The 24,277-nt window shown below is 42.3% G+C and overlaps 2 protein-coding genes across 5 annotated transcripts; one reads left to right on the top strand and one right to left on the bottom strand.

The window, feature by feature from the left end:
* Nucleotides 1-17,995, top strand: LOC109421435 (cAMP-dependent protein kinase catalytic subunit beta-like). Its single transcript, XM_029871006.2, has 4 exons — nt 1-34; nt 134-554; nt 623-1,018; nt 17,445-17,995. The coding sequence occupies exons 2-4, from the start codon at nt 204-206 to the stop codon at nt 17,934-17,936; spliced, it is 1,239 nt and encodes a 412-aa protein (XP_029726866.1). The 5' UTR covers nt 1-34; nt 134-203; the 3' UTR covers nt 17,937-17,995.
* LOC109421436 (uncharacterized) lies at nt 17,988-19,383 on the bottom strand. 4 transcript variants are annotated; one of them, XM_019695922.3, is made up of 4 exons: nt 19,243-19,383; nt 18,850-19,170; nt 18,612-18,782; nt 17,988-18,547 (listed from the first exon to the last, which is right to left on the bottom strand). In XM_019695922.3, exons 2-4 carry the CDS (start codon nt 19,108-19,110, stop codon nt 18,101-18,103), a joined length of 879 nt encoding a protein of 292 aa, XP_019551467.2. In that variant the 5' UTR covers nt 19,111-19,170; nt 19,243-19,383; the 3' UTR covers nt 17,988-18,100. The 4 variants fall into 4 exon arrangements, with proteins under 4 accessions (XP_019551467.2, XP_062705573.1, XP_029727020.1 ...); XM_062849589.1 differs by having other exon boundaries at nt 18,850-19,154; nt 19,243-19,381; XM_029871160.2 differs by having other exon boundaries at nt 18,850-19,143; nt 19,243-19,381.
* Between the last annotated feature and the right edge of the window lie 4,894 nt (nt 19,384-24,277).

The raw sequence follows: 24,277 nt of genomic DNA, 5'->3' as shown, positions 1-24,277 counted from the left end.
ATTCCAGTTTCTCAACGTGCTATACGATAGCAAGGTAGGAAGTTCCTTTTCTTTGTAAATACATAATTGATTCAAATTATTGTAATCTGTTATTGAGTGTAATAAAAACGATAACAATAAATTTCCCTTATAGATTGGCTTCTTACACGTTTCTCGTTCCGAGATATACATACACATCATCCAGCACCAACTTGTAGCAAGCCATGCCACGATGGGAACGATGGGAGCAATTCAAACGTCAGATCTTTGCCCGCCGTCGTCACGCCAAGCCAAAGATTATGTCCGAGGCGGCAGTCAAGTCGACCACTACCACGGTGGTGAAAAGCTTTGCATCCACCAACGTCAAGGCCAGCAGCCCATCCGCGGCTCAAGCGGCCAGCGGTAGCCGAACTACAACTAAGAAATTTTCCCACACCAGCGATTACAAGCAGATTCTGAATCGGCTGAAAGTGGATTTTGAAAAGCGATACAACAACGTAAAAGCCTCGACCGATGGGGGCCTGCAGGATTACGACGTGCTGAAAACGCTCGGTACGGGCGCATTCGGGGTTGTGGTAAGTCGTTTTATTACCAGACTTGGCAACGTTCACTTGAATTTTCATTCCTGGTTCAAAATTTTTAGAAACTAATACGTAAAAAGAACACCGAGGAGTACTCAGCGCTGAAGATTCTCTCCAAAGAGAAGATCGTCCGCCACAAGCAGCTGCAGCACACGGCCAACGAAAAACGGATATTGCAAAGCGTGGAGTTTCCATTTCTGGTAAACATGGAATGCTGCTTCAAGGATAATTCCTTCATCTATCTGGTGATGCCGTTCGTTTGTGGTGGTGAGATGTTTGCGCTGCTAAGGAAGTCCAAACGCTTCGGCGAGGAGCAGGCTAAGTTCTACGGGGCTCAGGTGGCCCTGGCCATCGAGTACCTGCACCATATGAATCTGATCTACAGGGACCTGAAGCCGGAGAATATTCTGATCGACACGAAGGGTTACGTGAAGATAACCGATTTCGGGTTTTGCAAGGTAAGGAATGCACCCTTGAATGTCACGATCGTTTGATACGTTTAGCATAAGGCCGTATGCCATAAAGGGCATTTGGCATGGCATAAGGGACGTTTGGCATAAAGAATATGTGAAATATCTTTCCCTCTGGAGAAACATTAAAGAACAACCTGCAATGGAAAGTAGGCAAACTTGTTAGTGGTGCATTATATTAGATCTATTATTTTTGAAATAAACTTTGGCTTCCACGAATTTATTTTTTTTCAGTAGGAGAATGTAGTTACCTTCTTTTGTATATAGGCTGTTCTTTATCGATACAAGCAATTTAGATTCCGGTAATAACTCTTACAAGCAAATCATCTATGTCTGCATTAGGGTGGTCCACACTTATATGAAAAACAAAAATTTCGGAAAATGCCAAGTCTTACCTCCGGAATCAGTTGTTTTGAACTCCCAGAAGCTACGTTCAAAATTTGAGCAAAATCGATTTAGCCTGAGAGGGCATGGCCCGTAGAGGACCACCGGTCTTATTAGCGTTTTGTACATGGTGCATTTGGTGCGTGGGCTGCAAAACGGTGAGTCGATAAGGAGAGCGTCCAACATAGCTCTGGTCCTCACAAGTCCCTACCTCATGCTTCCACGGGTCAAGCGATGACAAAGACCGCCAGCTAAGAGTTGTGTGTTTAGCTGATAGCGCAGCCTGGTCACTGTTGTCCTTCTGACTTCAGCTAGATTGAGGAGGTACGACCCGGGCGTCTGTTCACCAAGGAAGTGCGGCTCAAACAGCGTCTGTTCTGGCATCCAGCGGCTGAGTAAGAAACGCTGCACCACGCCCAGCTAGATCCAAGGTGGCAGCCCCATCAGCGTGGTCGTCCCAGGAATGTTGGCGTAGGCCCAATAAGCCACCCGTAAAAATCCCCATTGCGAATAACATGGGAGAAAATACGACTCGATACAATCGTAAAAGACCCACGCGAAGAAATAAGGACTCCGATTGAAAACTTGGAACATAAAATTGTAAGTCACTAGGTTTCGCAGGATAATTTACGACGAACTACATCCCCGCAACTTCGACATCGTGGCGTTGCAGGAACTTTGTTGGACTGGACAGAAAGTGTGGAAAAGCGGGCATCGAGCGGTTACCTTCTACCAAAGCCGTAGCACCACCAATGAACTGTGAACAGGATTTATAGTGTTGGGCAAGATGCGACAACGTGTGATCGGGTGGCAGCCGATCAACCGATCAACGCAAGGATGTGCATGTTAAGAGTTAAGGATCGTTTCTTCAACTACAGCATCATAAACGTCCACTGCCCACACGAAGGGAGACCTGATGACGAGAAAGAAGCGTTCTACGCGCAGTTAGACCAAACATACGATGGTTGCTCACCGCGTGACGTGAAAATTGTTGTCGGCGACATGAACGCGCAGGTAGGAAGGCAGGAAATGTACAGACCGCGGTAATCGGGCGAAACAGCCTACATGCCGTATCGAATGATAACGGCCAAGGATGCGTAAACTTTGCAGCTTCCCATGGTATGGTAGTCCGAAGCACCTTCTTCCCCCGCAAAGATATCCACAAAGCCACTTGGAGATCATCCGACCATTAAACAGAAAACCAAATCGACCACGTTCTAATCTATCCAGCTTTTTACGCTATGATGAGGGGTGATTCAATTTTGACAATTCTTGCCGACAGCCCTTGCAGCATCAGTGCTCATCAGAGTAGGTGAAAATTTCAGTTCAACTCCAGCAAACTGTCAAAAAAATTTCACCTTAGATGTTTTTAAGTTTTACCTGAGTTTTCCTGTATGAGATATTTAAATAAATGTATTTTCTTTAATTTTAAGTATGTGATTGCAGCCATTTGTAATACCATGATTAATGGAGTCGAAAAAGTAGAGGAAATATCATGAGTCGACTTTAAAACATCAAATGATTCTTATGACCGCAACTTCATCAATCAATAACACTTAACCCGCCCCTAACGCTCGGCCGAATGAAATTTCCCTCTCAGTTTTTTCGTAAGGAATATAAAAAAATATGGGAACAAGTCGAAAACTTTGTTGTATGACACCTATCCCGTCCGAGTTGTTTCAATATCTGAGATTTCCAAAGGGAATTTTCCAGAATAGTTAAATTGATATGGCATTCTAGAACATCTTAGTTGCGGGAAGGGATTTTTAGAAAAACCTTGCATAAAATGCCAAAGGTTATCACAATGCAAGACACAATGACTTTGGGAACCTAATTTCAAATGGAGAATTACCACTTTTCTTCCATTGTCGAGATTTTCAATAACTTGAATCGTCTTCCAACAGTCAGACCTGAAGAAAAATTGGTCTAAATCTGTAGAATTCACTGCATATATCGATATCATAAGGGTGCCGTTATAGTTACGCGTGAGAGTGAGAGTGCGCGTGTGCGAAGCCGCAAAAAAGAATATCAGCAACAGCAAATCCACGAAAATCCTTTGGACGCGCACTCCCACTCTCACTTTGAAGCGGCACTGTCGTCGCCGTAATAGGGTCTTGCATGGGTTGTGGATTCAGGAAAATAGAGAGACCAACACCAAGGATTAGAAAAACGGTCAAGGATTCCGCTAGATTATTGCATGGCGAGTGTCACAATTGTTGGATTTTTTTTTTCCGTAGAGCGGGTTGGATTTGTAGTCGGTTGATGACATTGTGACTATTTGAACGAAACCATTCGGATCTTCGATGTCAAGTTCCTTCCTCTACAAGTTTTATTCCTTTTATTGTGGCATTGCAAATAGTCGGCAATCTCCTAAAATTGTAGAAAAAACTTTTAATTCATACAGAAAAACTTGAAAACATCTGTTGGGTGCAATATTTCAATTACTGTATTCAGACAACACCGAAATGGATTAACTGTGTTTATTTTCCTTGAATTATTTCTGTTTCCGTTTTTTGCGCTATGCGACAGTCTTTTTTTGTTAGAATAAAATGACAGTCAAACGAGACACAAGTGCTTTTGTGTACCGAAGATTAATTCCGAAAATTAACCGAGAATAATTACAGTCCACTCAACGATTGAGATCAACATTGGTCCTTCATCACCGGATGAAGCAGTGAACGGAGAAATTTAGAAGAAAACCGTGGATTTCGCTGAAAACAGAACGTTTGGTCGTACCGTCGGCCGAATGTAGCGAGGAAGGCAGCCATTGTTCTAGCCACTCGCTCGGATGCACGATGGCGCCGACGAAGACGCCAAAGGGATCGAAGAAGCCAACAGGAAAAGAATACACGCCGATTAGTGAACAAATCGCCGAACAGAAGAAGAAAGAAGAGTTCAAAACGATGGAAGAAGAATATGAAGTGCTAGTGCGTCAGAGAGGGGCAGTAAAGTCGAAGCTTTCGCGAGTGCAACGAGCATTAGTGGACACTGAAGACAATCCGAACCCTAACCTCAAAAACATTCACTTCCTGCAACTTCACTTGAAGAATACGGAATGTTGTTATTCCGAGTTCAATGAGTTGCAAAAGTTGATGTATGCACTGCCTCTTTCTGACGAGACTCGTGATGAGCAAGAAGAAGAAATCATCGTGTTCGAGACAACATACAACAACCTCGTCATAAAGCTGAATTCGTTGATCGCGCCGATTATTAAGGAAGAATCTCGATCCACTATACCCGCCAACGCCGCTCCTTCGACACCTGCCGCTTCCTCCCACGTTCAGCTGCCTCCGTTAAAAGTTCCACTGCCGCAGTTCGATGGTTCCTATGAGAACTGGCTGTCTTTTAAGTGCATGTTCCAAACAATTATGGGACGGTACAAGGACGAATCTCCGGCAATAAAACTGTATCACCTCCGGAATGCACTGACGGGAAAGGCGGCAGGGATCATCGACCAAGACATCATCAATAACAACGATTATGATGCTGCTTGGGAGATGCTCACCGAACGTTTCGAGGATCTACGGCTGATCATTGATCGCCACATCGAAGCGTTGAATCGAATGCCGAAGATTGCGAAGGAAAACGCGGTCGAGTTGCGGAGATTGGTGGATAATTGCTCGAAAAATGTGGACGCGTTGAAGAATTTGGACCTCCCTGTCGAAGGGCTGGGCGAAGCCATGCTGGTCAACCTGATTTCATCGAAAATGGACAACGAAACGAGAAAAGTTTGGGAAACCAATCAAGTTCCTGGTGAACTCCCCGAGTATGGGGCAACCATGAACTTTTTGAAGGAGCGCTGTAAGGTGTTGGAGAAGATCAGCATGAACACGAAAATTAGTGCGGACATTGCAAAACCATGCCGTCCGGCGGCGAAGAGCCATACGCTGGCTACAACAGTTGGACAAAAGTGCCCAGTGTGCAAAAACGAACATGAACTGTGGAGATGCGATGACTTTAAAAAAGTGAGTGTCAGTGAAAAGTACGATATTCTTCGTAAAAGTGGTTCCTGCTACAATTGCCTTCAAAAAGGCCATCGTACAAATGAATGCCCTTCGTCGAGTTCCTGCAAAAAGTGCGGCAAGCGCCATCATACGTTCTTGCACCCTGAAGATCGCAAGAATGTGGCAGCGAAGACGCCAGATGTTGAAACGAAAGTCGGCAGCCGTGTCGATGAACCGCAGGTGCAAACTGCTTCGGTAGTTGAAGCTGATCGGGTAGAGGCAACATCAACACTTTGTACCCGCGACGAAGCTTCGAAGCATCAATGTCTCCTGTCCACCGCCGTCGTCATTGCTTACGGTGGTGCAGGATTACCGTTTCCATGCAGAGTTTTGCTTGATTGTGCCTCTCAGTCGCATTTCGTCACGGAGCAGTTTGCCGATTTGCTGGCCTTGCGGAAGGAACCTGCTGATTACCTTGTCAGTGGGTTGGACGGAAAGAACACCAGAATAAGATCCAGAATCCAGTTGAAGATTGCATCCCGAATCAACAACTATTCCATTGTGCTGGACTGCCTCGTCACACCGAAGATCATCGGTGACTTGCCGACGCGAAATCTAGATGTTCGCAAATGGGCAGTTCCGGATAAAATCGAGCTCGCCGACCCCTTGTTCTTCAAGAAGAATCGTATCGACGTTTTGATCGGAGCAGACGTTTTCTGGGACTTGCTGAAACCAAATCGTTTGAAGCTAGCTTCGGATTACCCAACAGTGACAGAAACTGAACTCGGTTGGATAGTTGGTGGGGCTTTTCCAACAGCAGAGAATCGAAATCAGCGGGCCCTCTGCACGGTAGTCGAGAATGAGAACCTGGGTGATTTGCTCAACAGGTTCTGGGAAATAGAAGGACTTGCCGATTACCAACGAAGCACCACTATGACGGATGATGAATGTCTGGAACACTTCCGGAGCACTTTTCAGCGGGACGATGCTGGCCGATTTTTCGTTCGGCTCCCGTTCAACGAGCATAAGGCAGACATAGGCGAATCGAAGACGATGGCGGTGAAGCGATTCCTAAATCTAGAACGCAAGTTAGACAGGGATCCTTCACTGAAACAGCAATACGCAGCGTTTATTCATGAGTATCAGCGATTGGGCCATATGCAGGAAATCGACCCAACAATGAGTGATGAAGACGGTTTTTATCTTCCTCACCACTGCGTCATCAAGCCGTCGAGCACAACTACGAAACTTCGAGTTGTTTTTGATGGATCGGCGAAGTCTTCCAGTGGAACGTCCATAAATGATGCTCTGATCCCGGGACCAATTGTGCAGAATGATCTGGTGGCGATACTGCTGAATTTTCGCTGCCTACGTTACGTCGTTACCGCAGACGTGCCGAAAATGTTTCGGCAGATTGGTGTGCAGCAGCCGGACAGGAAGTACCAACGCATAGTGTGGAGGGATTCTTCTGATCAACCGCTGAAGTTTTTCGAGCTGCAAACTGTAACCTATGGGCTTGCGTCGTCGCCGTTTCTAGCCACCATGGCACTTAAGCAGCTGGCTATCGAACATTCAGAAGAATTTCCACTGGCGGCCGCTGCCGTCGAGAAGTGTTTCTACATCGACGATGCCCTAACAGGGGCACAAACGTTGGAAGAGGCATGTCAGTTGCAGCATGAACTGGTGGAGCTTTTGCGGCGTGGATGTCTCGATGCCCACAAGTGGTGTTCGAATTCGGATGTCATCCTCCAGAACGTCCCAGCCGAACTGAAAGGAGAAGGGGTGAATGTTTCCAACATCGATTCGGAGTCTATAGTGAAAACGTTAGGAGTCGCTTGGAGCCCCAAAGAAGATTGGTTTTCGTTTTGTGTGCCTTCAGACGAGTCTGGCCCAGAACAACCATTGACGCGTCGGAAGGTTTTGAGTGACGTCGCGCGGATCTACGATGCACTGGGATTAATCGGCCCGGTGTTAACGACTGCCAAGCTCTTTCTTCGGGAAATCGCCGATACAACGACCGATTGGGATTCCCCGTTACCTCAACCTATGGTGAACCGATGGAATGCGTTCCGTGAAGAGTTGATGAAGCTGAATGATCTACAAATTCCACGTTGGGTCCTTTCGGCAACTGCCGTCCGTGTTGAACTTCACGGTTTCGCGGATTCGTCAAAGCAAGCATACGGAGCTTGTTTGTATACCCGGATACTGCAGTCGGATGGCACCTCCATCATGAAGCTCATCTGTAGCAAATCTCGAATTCTCCCGAAGCAATCAAGCCACTCGAAACCGATCACAACGCCGCGATCGGAGCTACTCGCTGCTGTTCTGCTGTCGCGTCTAACCGATAAGTTTGTAGGATCCACTGAAATCAATTTTGCTGCCGTGAATTTGTGGAGTGATTCACAAATTGTCTTGAGTTGGCTTCGGAAGTCACCCGGTGAATTACAACTCTTCGTGTCCAACCGTGTGAAGGAAGTGCAAAAATTGACGAAGGATTACCAATGGAATTACGTTGATACACACTCGAATCCAGCCGATATCATTTCCAGAGGCGAGCAACCAGGAGTATTGATGCTGAAACAGCTCTGGTGGAATGGACCGATTTCCATCACGACGAACCTTGATACTGCTACAACTCTTCCGGACGAAATGCTGCCTGAGCTGAAGAAGTCGGTGGTGCTCACAACCACCACCAATCTGCGAATGAAATTATTCGATAACGTTAGTGATTTTGGCAAGTTGCAGCGACACATGGCCTACTTGATACGCTTTGCGTTATTCGTTGCATCGAAAGAGAAAACAGTGATAAAAGGACCTCTCCAAGCAGGAGAGCTAACTCGTGCATTGAAGGTGATTGTTCGGCTGGTGCAAGCTGAAGCCTTTCCCAACGAGATCGCGGCCTTGAGACGAGGTGAAAACGAGAAGCATCGATTGAAAACACTACATCCATTCCTTGACGCTGACGACGATATTCTTCGAGTTGGTGGGCGTATCAAGCATGCGTTAATTCCGTTCGACAGTCGCCATCAGATGTTGCTCCCTGCCAAGCATCCCGTAACCGAAAATCTGATCCGACATCTGCACATCGAAAACCTGCATTTGGGACAGCGGGCACTGCTAGCAGTAATCAGACAACGTTTCTGGCCTTTGAATGCAAAATCAACCATTAGAAAGGTAATTCATTCTTGTACTACTTGTTTTCGTGCAGACCCAATCAAAACGACCCAGTTGATGGGTAATCTACCGTCGTATCGTGTTCAACCGGCGCCGGCCTTCACTCGAACTGGGATTGACTTCGCTGGTCCATTTTCAATCAAATCGACCACACAAGCAAGGCGGCCGATGGTAACGAAGGGCTATGTGTGCCTGTTCGTTTGCATGAGCACGAGAGCCATACATATTGAACTGGTGTCGAACCTATCGTCGGAAGCATTTTTGGCAGCGTTGAGAAGGTTTGTTAGCCGACGGGGACTGACGTCTACGATCTTTTCGGACAATGCAACTAATTTTGTGGGTGCGGATGGCGAGCTGGAAGAGTTGAGACGACTTTTTGAAAGCGACCTACATCAGAAGCAACTGAATCAGTTCTGTAGCAGTAAGGGAATTGATTGGCGATTCATCCCCCCTCGTAGTCCACATTTTGGTGGAATATGGGAGGCGGGGGTGAGGTCCATAAAGCATCACCTAAAGCGGATCGTGGGCACTCGTCGTTTAACGTTTGAGGAACTGTATACAACATTGACACAAATTGAAGCGGTCTTAAATTCAAGGCCGTTGACGCCAGTTTCTGATGACCCAAGCGATCTGACTGCCATTACGCCTGCACATTTTTTGATCGGAAGAACAATGCAGACTATTCCCGAACCATCCTATCTCAACCTCAAGGAGTCGACGTTATCGAGATGGCAGCTTGTTCAGAGTATGCAACAACAGTTCTGGAAAAGATGGACTACTGAATATCTGCCGGAATTGCAAAATCGCCAGAAGTGGCATCATCTAACCAAGATCAAACCTGGAGCCTTAGTATTGCTGATTGACAAGAATGCTCCGCCAGCGCAGTGGCTGCTAGGACGTATTGTCGCGCTGCATACTGGACAGGACAACGTTACTAGAGTCGTGACGGTCAAGACTAACAGGGGAGAATTCAAACGTGCCGTAACGGAAATTTGTCTTCTACCATTGGACGATCAAGATCTGGACCGGAAGGAAGTGTTGAAATCCTAGATTCCAACGCCGGGGAGTATGTTGGGTGCAATATTTCAATTACTGTATTCAGACAACACCGAAATGGATTAACTGTGTTTATTTTCCTTGAATTATTTCTGTTTCCGTTTTTTGCGCTATGCGACAGTCTTTTTTTGTTAGAATAAAATGAAAGTCAAACGAGACACAAGTGCTTTTGTGTACCGAAGATTAATTCCGAAAATTAACCGAGAATAATTACAGTCCACTCAACGATTGAGATCAACAACATCTAAGGTGAAAACTTTTGACGTGTTGCTATTGTTGAACTGAAATTTTCACCTACTCTGATGAGCTCTGTGTAGTAATAGAGACAGAGAAGAGAATGATTGAAGCGAAAAATATGCGCCTTCTGATTGGCCGACTCAGTGGAAAGCTAGAATGAACAACATAAGCGAACATACAAAAAGAGCTGCGCATCGTGGATTCAAGTCAGTTGATAGACGATAGTGGATACGAAAGGACGCACCAAAAGGCAACAGCAATGGCATTTGCAGTACACAGCAGTCCACCACAGAGAGGTTTTAAAGAGTTTCCTCTCTGCGGTCGGTGCTGTGGTTGTAAGAATAGCCGCAGCGGTCACGACACTCTGATGCTGCAAGGGCTGTCGGCAAGAATTGTCAAAAGTGAATCACCCCTCATCATAGCGTAAAAAGCTGGATATCCTTCTCGGATATAACCAATGTCCGCACATACCGCAGTTCGGATCACTACTTAGCCGCTGTATGCATGCGCTCAAAACTTTCGACAGTTATCACCACGCGTCGAAGTCGAACACCGCGGCTCAACATCGAGCAGCCGCTTAACGTAGAAGCGTAGAAGTGGCTCAAGACTACGCGCAGCAGTTAGCAGTGGCCCTACCAACGGAAGAGCAGCTTGGCGCAGCTACACTTGAAGATAGCTGGAGGGACATCCGATCCGCCATAGGTAGTACCTCGGTTACAGCACTAGGCTTCGCGACTCCGAATCATAGAAACGACCGGTACGACGGCGAATGTGAACAGTTGAAAAACGAGAAGAATGCAGCATGGGCGAGAATGCTGCAACGCCGTACGAGAGCGAATGAGGCACGTTACAGACAGGCGCGGAACAGGCAGAACTCAGTCTTCCGGATGAAGAAGCGCCAGCAGGAAGAACGAGATCGCGAGGCGATGGAAGAGCTGTACCGCGCTAAGGACACACGAAAGTTCTACGAGAAGCTGAACCGCTCGCGCAGAGGCTTTGTGCCACAAGCCGGCATGTGCCGTGATAATCACGGGAATATTCTCACGAGCGAGCGTGAGGTGGTCGAGAGGTGGCGGCAGCATTACTATGAGCACCTCAATGGCGACGTTGCAAGTACCGAAGGTGGCGTGGTAAGTGGCTGAGTTAAAGAGAGGCACGCCAAGTTCCAGTTGAAACGTCGAGCCAGAAAAAAGTAGAGGAAGGAGAAGAAGAGTGTTCAATGAATATAGTTTTCGCATTTTGCGTTTCGTAAGGTATTGAGCATCTCAAAAATTATTAGACTTTTGTGCAAATAATTTTTGCACAGTGATTATTTCAGGGTGGCCACACAAAATCAAAATTGAAATTCCCGCATTTTTCCCGACTTTTTCCCGCATTGATTTTGAAATTTCCCGTCTTTTCTGACCCATGTGGGGGCAAGATGGGTCAGGGGGCAAGATGGGTCAGTACCGTTTTCAACCGTACTATATATTTTTTTAAATCTTTCAATAATTTTCCCAGATGAACGAAGTGGATACACAAAAAAGTGATATATTGTTTTGAAAATTATTTACGTTCCTTGCACAGAAAAAAATAAAATATTTTTTCGTTATACTCCTTATGCTATACATTCCATATAACTACGTGTATTGTGTAGACGGGGCAAGATGGGTCACCCTAATTTTTCGGTATGTTTGCATAGATTTGGAAAATGTTTTATTCTTCATTGAAAGGCTATTCTGTGACCTACATTATCGAAGCAATTAGAGCACTGAGAGTTTGTGAAACTATTTTTGAAATTTTCCTACAAAAAATATAGGTTTTCAAAGTCCGTTCATGGCTACCTGAACAAAAATCTTCTAATTCTGAGAATAATCTACCGATATGTTTCAACACTTTTTTTATGTAATCTTTACGTCTGTGAAGCTTAGATGTATAGAAAAAAAATAGAAGATATAGTATTTTTTGTTGGAGAAAAATCGAGTTTTCTGATAGCTGACCCATCTTGCCCCCGTAAAAATGAGGTGGAGCAAGATGGGTCATGTTTTCAAAATTGCTTGTCAAGAAGCAGGTTCCAAACTTTATGACCTTTCTATACTTTTAAATCATAGCTGACTAGTGTATCTGAGAGTCGTGGTAGAATACAGAGAAATGCGATTTATATTCAGACAGTTATAGGGGTCCATTTCTTAGGTGACCCATCCTGCCCCCACTTACCATACCTGTGAAGCATGTAAAACATCCATGAATCCAAGCTTCTAAGAGGATCTGTAAAACTTACTGAAATATTTACATTGTCATTGTGATGCTGTGACAGTTTTACGATATTTTGGAGACGTTAACATCGAAAGAAATTTACATGTAACATAACATACGCTTGAAATTTGCTTCTAATTCTGGATGTCTTGTAACGTAAAGCTATACTTGAAAATATTTGTTTGTCGGAATTAACAAAAGAACTTTGTAAACTCTGTAAGAAATCCTTGATGAAGTTCCAATAAAAAATCTACTTGGCTAGCTGAAATATTTACTCTTTAATGAATTCCTTAAAGGAGTTTTTTACGCTATCCCAGGAATTCTGAAGGTATGAAGGACGGCATTATTGACGTAATTCTGTTTTGATTCCTACGGCCAGAATGATGGGAGTGTTTTCTGGTGAAATTCTTCAAGGAATTTGCTAACATATTTCCTGGAAGAAGATTATTGCAAAAATACTGGATAAATGTATGTGATAGTTCTCACATACTATGCTGGTGGCAAATCAGGAAATATAATCAATAATTAAGTAAACAAATAATCATTAGGAAAATCAAATTACGTTATATTAACATTAACAGGTTCATATACAAACCACCAGATTCAAAATTATCCGAAATCCGTTAGATTGCATATAGTTTAATATATCGTATACATAAAGAGTTTTTACATAAATTCCTGTGAAAAAAATCCTGTTTAGTGGGAATTGAAAATTTTCAAAAAAGAAAAAGGAAATATGAGTTTTGCTATGAGCACTAGCGATGAATTCCTTAGCAGATTTTTTCTCAAATTTTGAAAATACCTGGGGATTTTCTATTCATAAATAATTCCTAGCTGAATTTGTAGAGAAACTCTCAAACCCTGCAAAACAAAACTTTGACATTTCTGACGAAAATTGTAAGGCTCTTTTTAGATATTTTAGAAAAAAAATCGATATTTTGGGCTTAATTTCTAATCCCATTTTCAAAGAACTCACTTGGAAACTCGTGAATATTTATTTATGGAAACTGTTGCGTAGAGTATACACCTTTACAAAAAAAAAAAATTTGTCCAATTTTAGTCGAATTTCTCTAGGATAGGAAAATGAATCTAGGATTTAAAATGAGATCTAGTACTCGTTTTGAGTAGCATTCAGACCATTGGAATAACACATGGTAACTAGCCTGGTACACGGTTTATATGGGAAAATACAAAAAATGGAGAAACTCAAGTTCCTGTATACTTTTTGAGTTCCACTTTGGTCCCATATCAACTGTGCAAAATTTCAGATTGATCGGAAAAACTATATTTTAGCGCCCGCCATTCTTAGTTTTTCATACGATTTACTATGGGGAAATTTTACTCCTGCAAAGAAAAATCGCTAGGAGTCACCCCTAGATCCCTAAAAATAAGTCGATGAATGATTTCTGTAGAATACTTTATTAGGAATCAGACCTTCAAAGACAGCAAATCGATGCGACGTTCGTATAAAAAGTTATTAGGCCTTTCCCGAACGGTAAAATAACGAGATTTTATTATTTATTGTTATTCCTTACATGTTAAACAGCGTTTGCATGCCATTCGGTTTTCAGTCAATAACTTTTTCCACATGCCTCAGATCGCTTTGCGGTCTTCGGAGGGTTGGTTCCTTGTTAAATTTCCAACAGAAATCATTCATCGATTTATTTTTAGGGGTTAAGGGGCAACCTGTGGCGATTTTTCTTTGAAAAAGTGATTTTCCCCATACTAAATCGTATGAAAACTTAAAATGGCTGGCGCTAAAATATAGTTTCTCCGATCGATCTGAAATTTTGCACAGATGATATGGGACCAAAATGGAACTCAAAAAGTGTACAGGAGTAAAATATCTTTTTGTGTCCCACGCTAATGGTAACGCAAAGTCATGAGATGTATTTACAAGAAATGGGCTTTAAATTAATTTCAGTTTAAGATGTTTCTTCTTTCTTTTGACATTCAAGATTTCAGAACAATGTTTCGTCAGCAAACCTTGAAGAACCCCAAGAAGCACATAAAGCAATTCTTCAGATTTACATTAGGAATAATGGTTAAAAACTTTCTTACAAAGTTCTTATGTCTGTCCTAAGGAATTCGTGCAAGAAGCTTTTCATGTTTTCCATTAATACCAGGGATTCCTTCAGTAGACTAGCCATACATTGAAAGATTTCATAAAAAAAAAAATCTAGAGAATCATGTCTTCTGGTTATCAACTTGCAATTTTGCTTCGTTTTAATGTTTGCAATTCATGACTTCGTTTGAATGTCATGAATTGCAAGGATTCTACGTATTTATTTATAAATTAATCCAGTAATTCTACAAATCGTTACGCAGATAACACTTTAAGAGTTTCCAGTATTTTATCATCAATTCATAATTCCATAAAAAATCCACCAGAAATTCTTACGCGACGAATGAATTTTCAATGTTTTTTAGTAATTATTCAGAAAAATTAAATAAAATGCCACTATACGAAATTGTTAGTACGACTTTGGTGATTGCAGAGAGCTTTTCTATGAACTCATTCTGAAATTTCTAGAAATACCGTTAAAAACTCCTGCAAAGCAATAGCTTCAGGAAGTCCTTCACTAGCAAATTAGGAAATAATTTTAAAGTTTCAATGAAAACATTAATTGAAACTTCTCCCAAAGCTCAGTATTTCGGCAAAATATCAAACTATAACAACTACTACACAAAAAAATCTGGGTAGAATCTCTAAAATTTAGTCAATAATTTCTCCATGGTCTCAATCAGAAAATCCTTTTCAAAGTTCGTCAACATACAAAATCCCATCGACAAGAATTCTCTGATTACTAAATACCAGAATTCCAGGGGTTTTCAGCTACAATAAGTTTGCTTAGTTTTTCCTGGCAGTAGACAGTCAAACTTTGCAAACTACGTGATTCCTCGATTGTACTCGAACTGTATTTCTCGACAAATAGCTTTGTGAAATATTCTGCAGAAAATCATTGAAAGAATTTCATACTCTTCTAGTTATTTAAAATAATAGTTTTTTTACGCATGATTTTGATGATTTCTGGTTAACGTCATTATTAAGCTATGATTAACCATGTATCAGTAGGTCTGCTTCAGAGGCACGTTCTCCTCCATTTGGGAAATTTGTACTAAGTAACAGGCTAAAAATTTTCTAAGAAAATGTTGGAGAAGTATTATTCTGTTATTATGTAATCTAAGCGAATGTTGGAGAAATATTTTATGGCAATATTGATAAAATCAATCAAAATTTGGCTACCAAAATTATTTTTTGCACTTTTTTCACGTTTCGTGGATTAGGTTTTTTAATCGTTCAAAACTTTATATTTAAAAATTGTTATTTAATAGTTATTTATGTAACAAGGTGCAAAATGATGATTTTTTCAGCACGAGTTGTACATTTATCCAACGAGGCTTGCCGAGTTGGATAAATACGACGAGTGCTGAAAAAATCGAGTTTTGCAACGAGTTGCATACAAAGTTTTTTGTAATTGCAAAAATACCCAATCAGTATAATCTTTCCTTGCTACACGAACTTGTATCGAGAGGAACCACGTGTCACCACATTCATGCCCGTCAGCGTGGTGCTTAGGTTCGATCAGGTAGGCTATGCTAGGGTCGCTGTCAGAAATTTGCTAGCTCCCGTCGTCGTCATACCGCAGCATGGGCAAGAGCAAAAGTAGTGTCAGCTGCGCTGTTTCTACGCCTGATCTGCTGCAGTAGTAATCAGGATCTGAATTCGAGCTCTCAGAGGATGTACAAGCAGCAGCTGTGTCTACGATAGCCGCGAAAGTTGGCGAAAAGTGGGTTCTGTCAAAGGTGCCGAAAAGTGCTACTTTTCAGCACCCTTAAGAGTGCCGAAAAGTAGTACTTTTCGGCATTTTTGTTTTAGTGAAGAAAAGTAGGCCGATTAGAATGATATCGCGAGTGAAAAGTAGGGGAAAATGCAACGCAATTACAAAAAATATGTTTTGCCTAAATTTAAGGTCTAATCTTTTACTCAGGCATCCGGACAATCAAAACATGTCACCCGGATAATCTCTACACACTCAATCCTGAATTGCCTGTTCGGTACTTTTTTGACGAAAATAGAACAGCAGAACTTTTTCGGTGGCTTCGGTAATCGATTTCACTGAGGCTCAGTACACCAACTGTCAAAAACGGGTGCAAAAGATAAACAATCCGTTATAGCTATATTCAGCTGTTCTATTTTCGTCAAAAATTTACCGTACACGGTATTCAAAATTAAGTGTGTATCGACCGAGAAATCACTCGTAATTCTGAATTCAATGCTCATCTGCATCATTTGGTTTTTGAGATTCCTGCGTGAAACTTCTGAAACTGTGTAAGAATCTGGATTTAAAATAAGTCAAGTGCTAAATGTAGGTTTAAGTTTACATTGTGGAGGCGCTACACATCATTTTGAAAATTCCCGATCATAAACAAAATTCCCGACTTATTCCCGCATATTTCCCGATGGATTTCAATTCCCGACTTTTTCCCGCATTTCCCGAATTTCCCGAGTCTGTGGCCACCCTGTTATTTGCACACCTCACTGAACACCTGCGTTTCCTCACGGTTACCCCGACAACAACTTTTTTCCTCACTGTTAGGATTTTTTCACTCAACGTTTGATGAGTTCAATCGTTTTGATTACAGTCATTTCGGCATAGTACATCTAAAAAGGAAGTAGAGTTGATGAAAAACATGCGAAATAGAGGTCATGAATTCAGTAACATGGGGTTCTCGGAGTAAATGAAAGTGAATCTGGGGCTCTGCAATGTTTTGATGAACCAGCCAGATGAACCTGGGGAATAAAGAAATAATTTGGGAGTTCCAAGAGCCAGAATCAGTATGGGGGAGGGATGGATTACTGAGCGAAAGCCAATAAATCATGATAATGCTGGGGATTGATTCAGTCCGTGAATATATGTTTGATAGAAGCTATAATTTTAGTCCTCCAAGGCTCGTGGATTCAGGATTAAGATGGTTGGTACAAAAAATCGGCACCTTATTAGCTGCATTACACAGCGCGGTCTAGAGTAAATTGCCAGTGCATACCATCCGGGAAAAACTACTCTTTCATTCTCGTTTCACCCGGATGCAGCATTTCACGGAATATTTCCCAAAATCAAGTTTCGCTGAAGGTCGTCGTCTGTGAGTTCGTCTCTCTTGTTTTGATAAAATGTCAAAAATTTTGATGCACACGCCTACTAATATTAGTGAGTGTGCAAATTATATCTCACTAAAACGAAACTGCACTAGAGTCTATAAATTCATGCAATCGTCAATAGCCTAACGCCCTATCAGCCTCGAAAATCCAAAAAGAAAATAGGATTGAGAATCGAAACAACAATAAGTAATAGTAAACCTTACGCGTATTTTTTTCTTTCCAGTTGATTCGCGACCGAACGTGGACACTTTGTGGAACGCCCGAGTATCTGGCCCCGGAGATCATCCAGTCCAAAGGATACGGCAAGAGCGTCGACTGGTGGTCCTTTGGCATCCTTCTGTACGAAATGGCGGCCGGTTATACGCCGTTCTACACCAGTTCCAGCGACCATATGGTGCTATTTGAAAAGATTTGCAAGGGAAAGTTCCGATTCCCGGCGGGTTTTGGCAGTGATCTGAAACACCTAGTGCAGAACATTTTGCATGCGGATCTAACTAGGCGGTTTGGAAATTTGAAAAACGGTGCCAATGACATCAAACAGCACGTCTGGTTTCGCGGGACGAACTGGATCGGACTGATGAATGTAGAAGTTCCGGCCCCATTCATACCGAAGGTCAGCGGTCCTGGGGACACTTCCCAGTTCGATGTCTACGATGAACAAGATTTGAAAGTAGCCTCAAAATGTATGTTTATTAAGGAGTTTGCAGATTTTTAATTAATGTTTTACTACTCGTACTTACAACATGATAAAGATATAAATATAACATTTTCTTCTATTCCAGGTTGTTTAATTCATAACGTAACATAGATAACAGAACATAAAATGTAAATGTCATTTTAGCATAATTCAGATTAGGGTAATTGACAAAGGTCATCTTTCTAGAATTGGGGCATTTTTAGGCTGATGCAGCGTCCGAATCGAGAAGTAATCTTCTTCATCACAGTATCCGGTGTGTCCTTCAGTTTAGTTTTGTTCACCTTCTTCTTCTTAAGCGGTCGCTTTAAAGTATTTTTAGTTTTGGGTCGTCCACGACTCGAACCCGGAACTGCTCGGTCATCGATGACTAACCGTTGCTCGTCCTCTGTGCTGACGCCTCCATCTGTTTCTTCGGTGCTCAACAGCTTCTGAACTACAGCTACAGTGACCGGCACCTTCTTGCTGACTGGACTGAGCAATTCTTCGATGGCAAACATTTCGTCGTCGGACATTGGATTCGGTGTGTTTGGCGGGGCAACCGTTTGCAAGCAATAGAAATCTCGTGACAAAGGTGTAGGAGTGCGTTCACGAACCACCACTTCCGGGTGCTTGGATTCGATGTGGTTGTGCTGTAGATGAAACAAAAATCTTGAACCTTTTTTGTCCAAATAGACTACCTATAACTTAAATTACCACAGCTTTCTTGGAATCGAACGAATGGAAGCAAACCTCACAGAATGGCCGCTGGTGCATTTTCATGTGTGTCACCATACTGAGACGTGTGGGGACCACGTAGCGACACTCACGACAAGCGAATTTCGGACCGCGCTTCTCGCAAAGATTCAATTTGTTTTGTATGATGTTCTACAAATGTACAGACAAGCCATCAAGGCTTCTACCAAACATAAGCCAATTTAGATTCGTTACTCACGTAAACGGGATCCTTCACAGCGGAGTCGGATCGTTCCAGCTCCTCCAGCTCGTCCGATTCCGTCAGCTCACTGATCGGAGTAATATTTCCTGCTTGCAGGGGTGAACATTCCGGGCCATCCGTTTCGTTGATCACAAAGTTGAACCTGGTCAGCCCTTCGACCAGTGGGGCGGGTTCCCTGCCAGCGATCGTTGTCGGGGCCAGATGATGGCGGTTCCAGATTAGGAATGCTTTCGGTTCATCACTGTCCTTGAATGACATTGTTGCTCTCGTGTTTTGTTCTGCTTTGTGTTGCTGTTGGGAGGCTTCGCGCAAGGCTTGCTTCGTTAGTTGATTTGAAACAGAATGAAAAACTTCTGCATAAAAGAATCGGAAGGCACACAACACACTCACCTCTGGACTATCAGACCGCACCACAACAAAGTGTACTATTGTTTCTTTGTTGTTTTGAAAAGAACACAATATTTTTACCGCTGTTTATTTATGATCTGAAACCGAAGCCGCGTCCGCGTTCCCCGGTGCGGTGCAAGCGATAATCAAAACCAAAATGAGAAAAAGAAAGCCGATTCAAAAACAGTGCTTGCAGTGCAGGCTTCACGCACACAAGCGTACACACAATCAGATTCTTATAAGATTATGGCACTGAAACAAAATATCAATGTATAAAAATATTGCTTTTTCGATTTTACACAAAAGAGCACTATTTTTCTGAGTCGCTATGATTTTTTTTAGATTTTCAGAGCTTTATTTTGGTACCTAAAATCAATTTCAGAGATTTTTTGAAATTACCTTTTGAAAGCTTGGTGACTGCTTGACAGCTCCGCCCAGTACAAAATGCAACGAGGGATGATTCGACAAATCGCTACCATACAAGCCTCATATTGATTTTGAAATAGGTTCCCGGGCATCAAAATTCATGAAAATTTGGATTTCGGTTCAGTTTGGCATGCAGATTCAGAATATGAAATTATCTCAACACCGCTTAAGAAGTTTATTGATGCATCATCCATGGATGATCATTATCAAGCTTACAGATAGTAGAGTAAACATAGATCCGCGAACATCCCTAATAGAAAAATATGATACAACGTGCTTAACCCTAAAAGGGATACCTGGGGTCCATTGGACCCCAGGCGCCTTTCAGAGCTCGTCTTTTATGGAACACACTCAGCGAGGTGACGAAACTGAGACCATGAAGGTATCCCTTTTAGGGTTAACAACCCTTTCGGGCTATCATCTTAATCATACTCGGAATGATACAATCATTCACCCAATCACCAGTGTATAATTGGGGTTTTTAATTTAGAAAAATTCAATGATTTTATATTTTTAAACGAAAGAGCACCTTTTACTGAGTCACTATATTTTTTTCAGATTTTTAGAACTTTGTTGTGGTACCTAAAATCAATTTCAAAGAGATTTTTTGAAATCACCTTTTGACAGCTGGGCAACTGTTTGACAGCTCCGCCCAGTATAAACTGCGACGAGGGGTGATTCGGCAAATCGCTCCCATACAAATTTCAATTTGATTTTCAAATAGGTTCCCGGACTCCAAAATCCATGAAAATTTTGATTTCGGCTCAGTTTGACATGCAGATTCAGAATATCGAATTATCTCAACACCGTTAAAGAAGCCAATTCATTTTTATTAGGGACCGCTGACTAAAATGTTTCAAGCGTGAAAGTAGTAATTTCCAAAAGTGCGACGGTTGAATATGACGTCATGCGCTCCATTGATGTTGTTCAAATCGTGACGTCATGCTCGTTTAGATACATATTTTGACAGTTCGTTTGGATACAATGGATTCATCAACACGGATCTATGTTTACTCTACTATCTACATCAAGCTGTACCAGGTTGAAGTTTTTTTTTAATTTCTCGGTATTTTTAAGAAATCATTGATAATCCGAGGTAATCAATGAAATCCATGATAATCAATTAAAATTCATGGTAATCAATATGATAATCAGATGTAATCAATGATAATCGGATATTGTCCATGCAGTTGAAAATCGGAATTTTTGACACGCGAAAATCGATTTTTCTCCTAAACCGTGTGTCGGACGTACGTCGGGCACAGTGCGCTGGATAGAAGGCCAGATCCGCTGTCCAGCGCACTATGTCCGGTTTCACGTATGGATTTTGAGAAAATTCGATTGTCGGGTGTGGGAAAACTTCGGGTTTCAACTGCGACGACAATATAATAAACGGTAGTTAGAGAAATTAATCATTAGTCTAGTCCATGGTCTAGTCACGAGTAATTAGCTGTAATCGAACGATAATCAAGGCTATGATCAATCCTATTGAGAAGTACTTCAATAATTAATTTTCGGTGGTCACTAGACCGGGTCAACATGGTCATTTTTTCGGAACAAAGTTTTTTCGACGCCTGTTATGGTCCCAAACAGCTGTGCAAAATTTGGGCGCGATTGGTTGCGTCCCCGCATTCCGCATTGCATTTGAAATTTGTATGGAGTTTTACATAGGAAAACCTACTTTTTAGCATTTTTCTCCTGAGAGGCCCAACTTTGTCTTGAACTGTGTAACCAACGGTGTTAAAGTATAGCCAAGGGGATGCTGATAAACTTTGCCAAAAAGAGTAAGGTACTAGAGTGACTCTTAAAAAAGTTATTAATGTTCAAAGTTTGATACCTCAGTGAAGCTACTGAAAATCATTTTTTCTGCCAACACTGCTGGTGCTTAAAAGGATCAATTCGTCCTTGCTTTATATTCTGACATTTCATGGAACAACAAACCCCGTTTTCATCAACAAACATCAATTATGCTGGCGGTTTCTAGTCGATTTTTGAATTATTTTTCAATTCAATACAACAATCTCATCATTTTAGGTCAGGTCTGCTTCTGGAGAATGGTTCTGGAGGTATTTTAGAGAAGAAGCGGTGCATTCGTTCGGCAATTTATGATCCTCCATCTCGTCACGGTTCCAGTTAGACGAGCTTGAGAAAGCGAAGCAGACAGCCATCTCAAAAGCTCGCAGAGTATGGCCAGCCGATAAATGGAACAATCTATTGGAAGGGAAACCAGTGTCCGGGAAATCCACCGCTACAAACCGCATGGGGGATTCCTGCGGCTCGGTGGTCAATTAGTCCACCCTGCAGAACCTGAGAACTTTGAACATTCAATTGGTCTACCCAATGGGTAATTTTTTACTCGCTTTTTGGTGATATGCTACCATAAACGACTACTGCACGCCGGACTATTGTTGTTGTTAAGCGCTATTGATCGATGCACAAAGGAGGAAAAAGGAGAAACAATTTCGACATCCGAGCGGTGTGCCGTCGATAAGATCGTCGACGCCGATTGGTCAATGATGTAAACGGCACACCGCTTGGATGTCAAAACTCCTTTTTCTTTTCTCTTGGTGCATTAATCAATATGACACACATTCTGAGCACAAGGAAAGAGAGCTCGACAGGTTGTCTAGCGTTGTTACTGATGCTTCCAAACAAAACCCTCTCCCACCAAAAATTCTACGTAGTTTATGAATAGCCCCTCAGACTTATTCTACGCGGCGTGTGAGGTGAGACGAGTCGAATGAGGTAACAAAAGTCGACTTGCCCCATTTGATTTGCATTAGTTGTCTCACGACATGTGAGACGAAACCGTCCGTCTCACCACACACGTTGAGCAGAATATGCCTAATATATGCCTAATAACATTATTTATTACTTGATTGATTATTTATAATTAAAATCTCTGGGATGTAGTTCCGGAGTCCAATGTCGACGTTAATTCCACTAATCTCTCGATCGCATGCATTCTCTCGGTTAACCTGATCTTTTCTGCATGATGATGCACCGGGAGGTTCATCAACGCAGTCCCACACTCAAACACACCGAATTCCACCTCATTGGAGATAACCCCGTGTCAATCAAAGACATGACTACACTGTTGGTCCACATTGGAAGATGTCTCAAGTCCAGACCCATCACCAACCTCTCAGAGAATCCTGGCAATCTCTAACCGCTCCCACCTGCACATTTTTTCAGTGCAAGCATTCCCGGAGGTTGATGTCCTATCAATCGCCCCATCCAGTTAGATATAGTGCAACGGAAGATCCGAATTTTTGGTAAACGAGTCAGGAGTATCTGAGCCAGCTCCACGACCGGGACAAACGTCGGCGGCCATCGGTTAACATTGCAGTTGGCAAGAGGGTGGTGATATGCGACGATAATCTACTGCCTATACCCTGAAAGCTAAGCCGAATCAAGCTAACCCACCCCGGAGCAGATGGTCTAGTTCGCGTAGTTACTCTGCGGATAGCTACTGGGGAGCTCAAACGACCGGTGAAAAAGGGTTGCCTCCTGCCGGAACCGATTAGGAGGATCGAATTCTACTTTCATTGTCAAAATTGTCACATATTATGATGATTATGCTTTATTAATTTTTAGCTTTAAGAAGTAATGATTAAAATGTTTGTAAGTTGAACTAATTAGCAATCTTTAATTCAAACCCGTAATTGATACCGTAGTCGCTTGCTATTAACCAAAGTGTCGGTAAGTTGGTTTTTGTATAAAAAGCTCACGCAATCATCCTTTGAAATTGGTTGCTGTTCGTTTGGCATCTAATTTACGAAGTTTGCTGGTGTGGTTGGTGCCACCGGGCATAATAATGTACATCAGTGGTATATACGGTCGATCCGTTATCCAGGAAATGGTTAGTCGGCCGCTAAAACCGTGGTGAGATCGAGGATCATAACTTGCCGATTGAAGATGCGTTTTGAGATAGATATATGTTGATATGGATTACTGCAGGGGCATTACCGGTCACCTGTACTCCTCTAAAATACTTTCGGAATCATTCCCCAAATGCTGAGCTGACCTAAAATGATAAAAATTTTGTATTGAATTGAAAAATAATTCAAAAATCGACTAGAAACCGCCAGCATGATTGATGTTTGTTGATGAAAACGGGGTTTGTTGTTCCATGAAATGTCAGAATATAAAGCAAGGACGAATTGATCCTTTTAAGCACCAGCAGTGTTGGCAGAAAAAATGATTTTCAGTAGCTTCACTGAGGTATCAAACTTTGAACATTAATAACTTTTTTAAGAGTCACTCTAGTACCTTACTCTTTTTGGCAAAGTTTATCAGCATCCCCTTGGCTATACTTTAACACCGTTGGTTACACAGTTCAAGACAAAGTTGGGCCTCTCAGGAGAAAAATGCTAAAAAGTAGGTTTTCCTATGTAAAACTCCATACAAATTTCAAATGCAATGCGGAATGCGGGGACGCAACCAATCGCGCCCAAATTTTGCACAGCTGTTTGGGACCATAACAGGTGTTGAAAAAACTTTGTTCCGGGATGATACGATCAAATTTGAATTTTCCCATACAACGTTGACCCAGTCTAGTGGTCACAAACCGGAGCGTAACGGTAACCTTTCGTGGCTAACCAAAATCCCA

This window comes from Aedes albopictus, chromosome 2, assembly GCF_035046485.1.
Source record: "Aedes albopictus strain Foshan chromosome 2, AalbF5, whole genome shotgun sequence".
Taxonomy (NCBI): Eukaryota; Metazoa; Arthropoda; class Insecta; order Diptera; family Culicidae; genus Aedes; species Aedes albopictus.
Note: the sequence above shows the minus strand (reverse complement) of the source record. Positions and strands in the feature narration are given on the sequence as shown.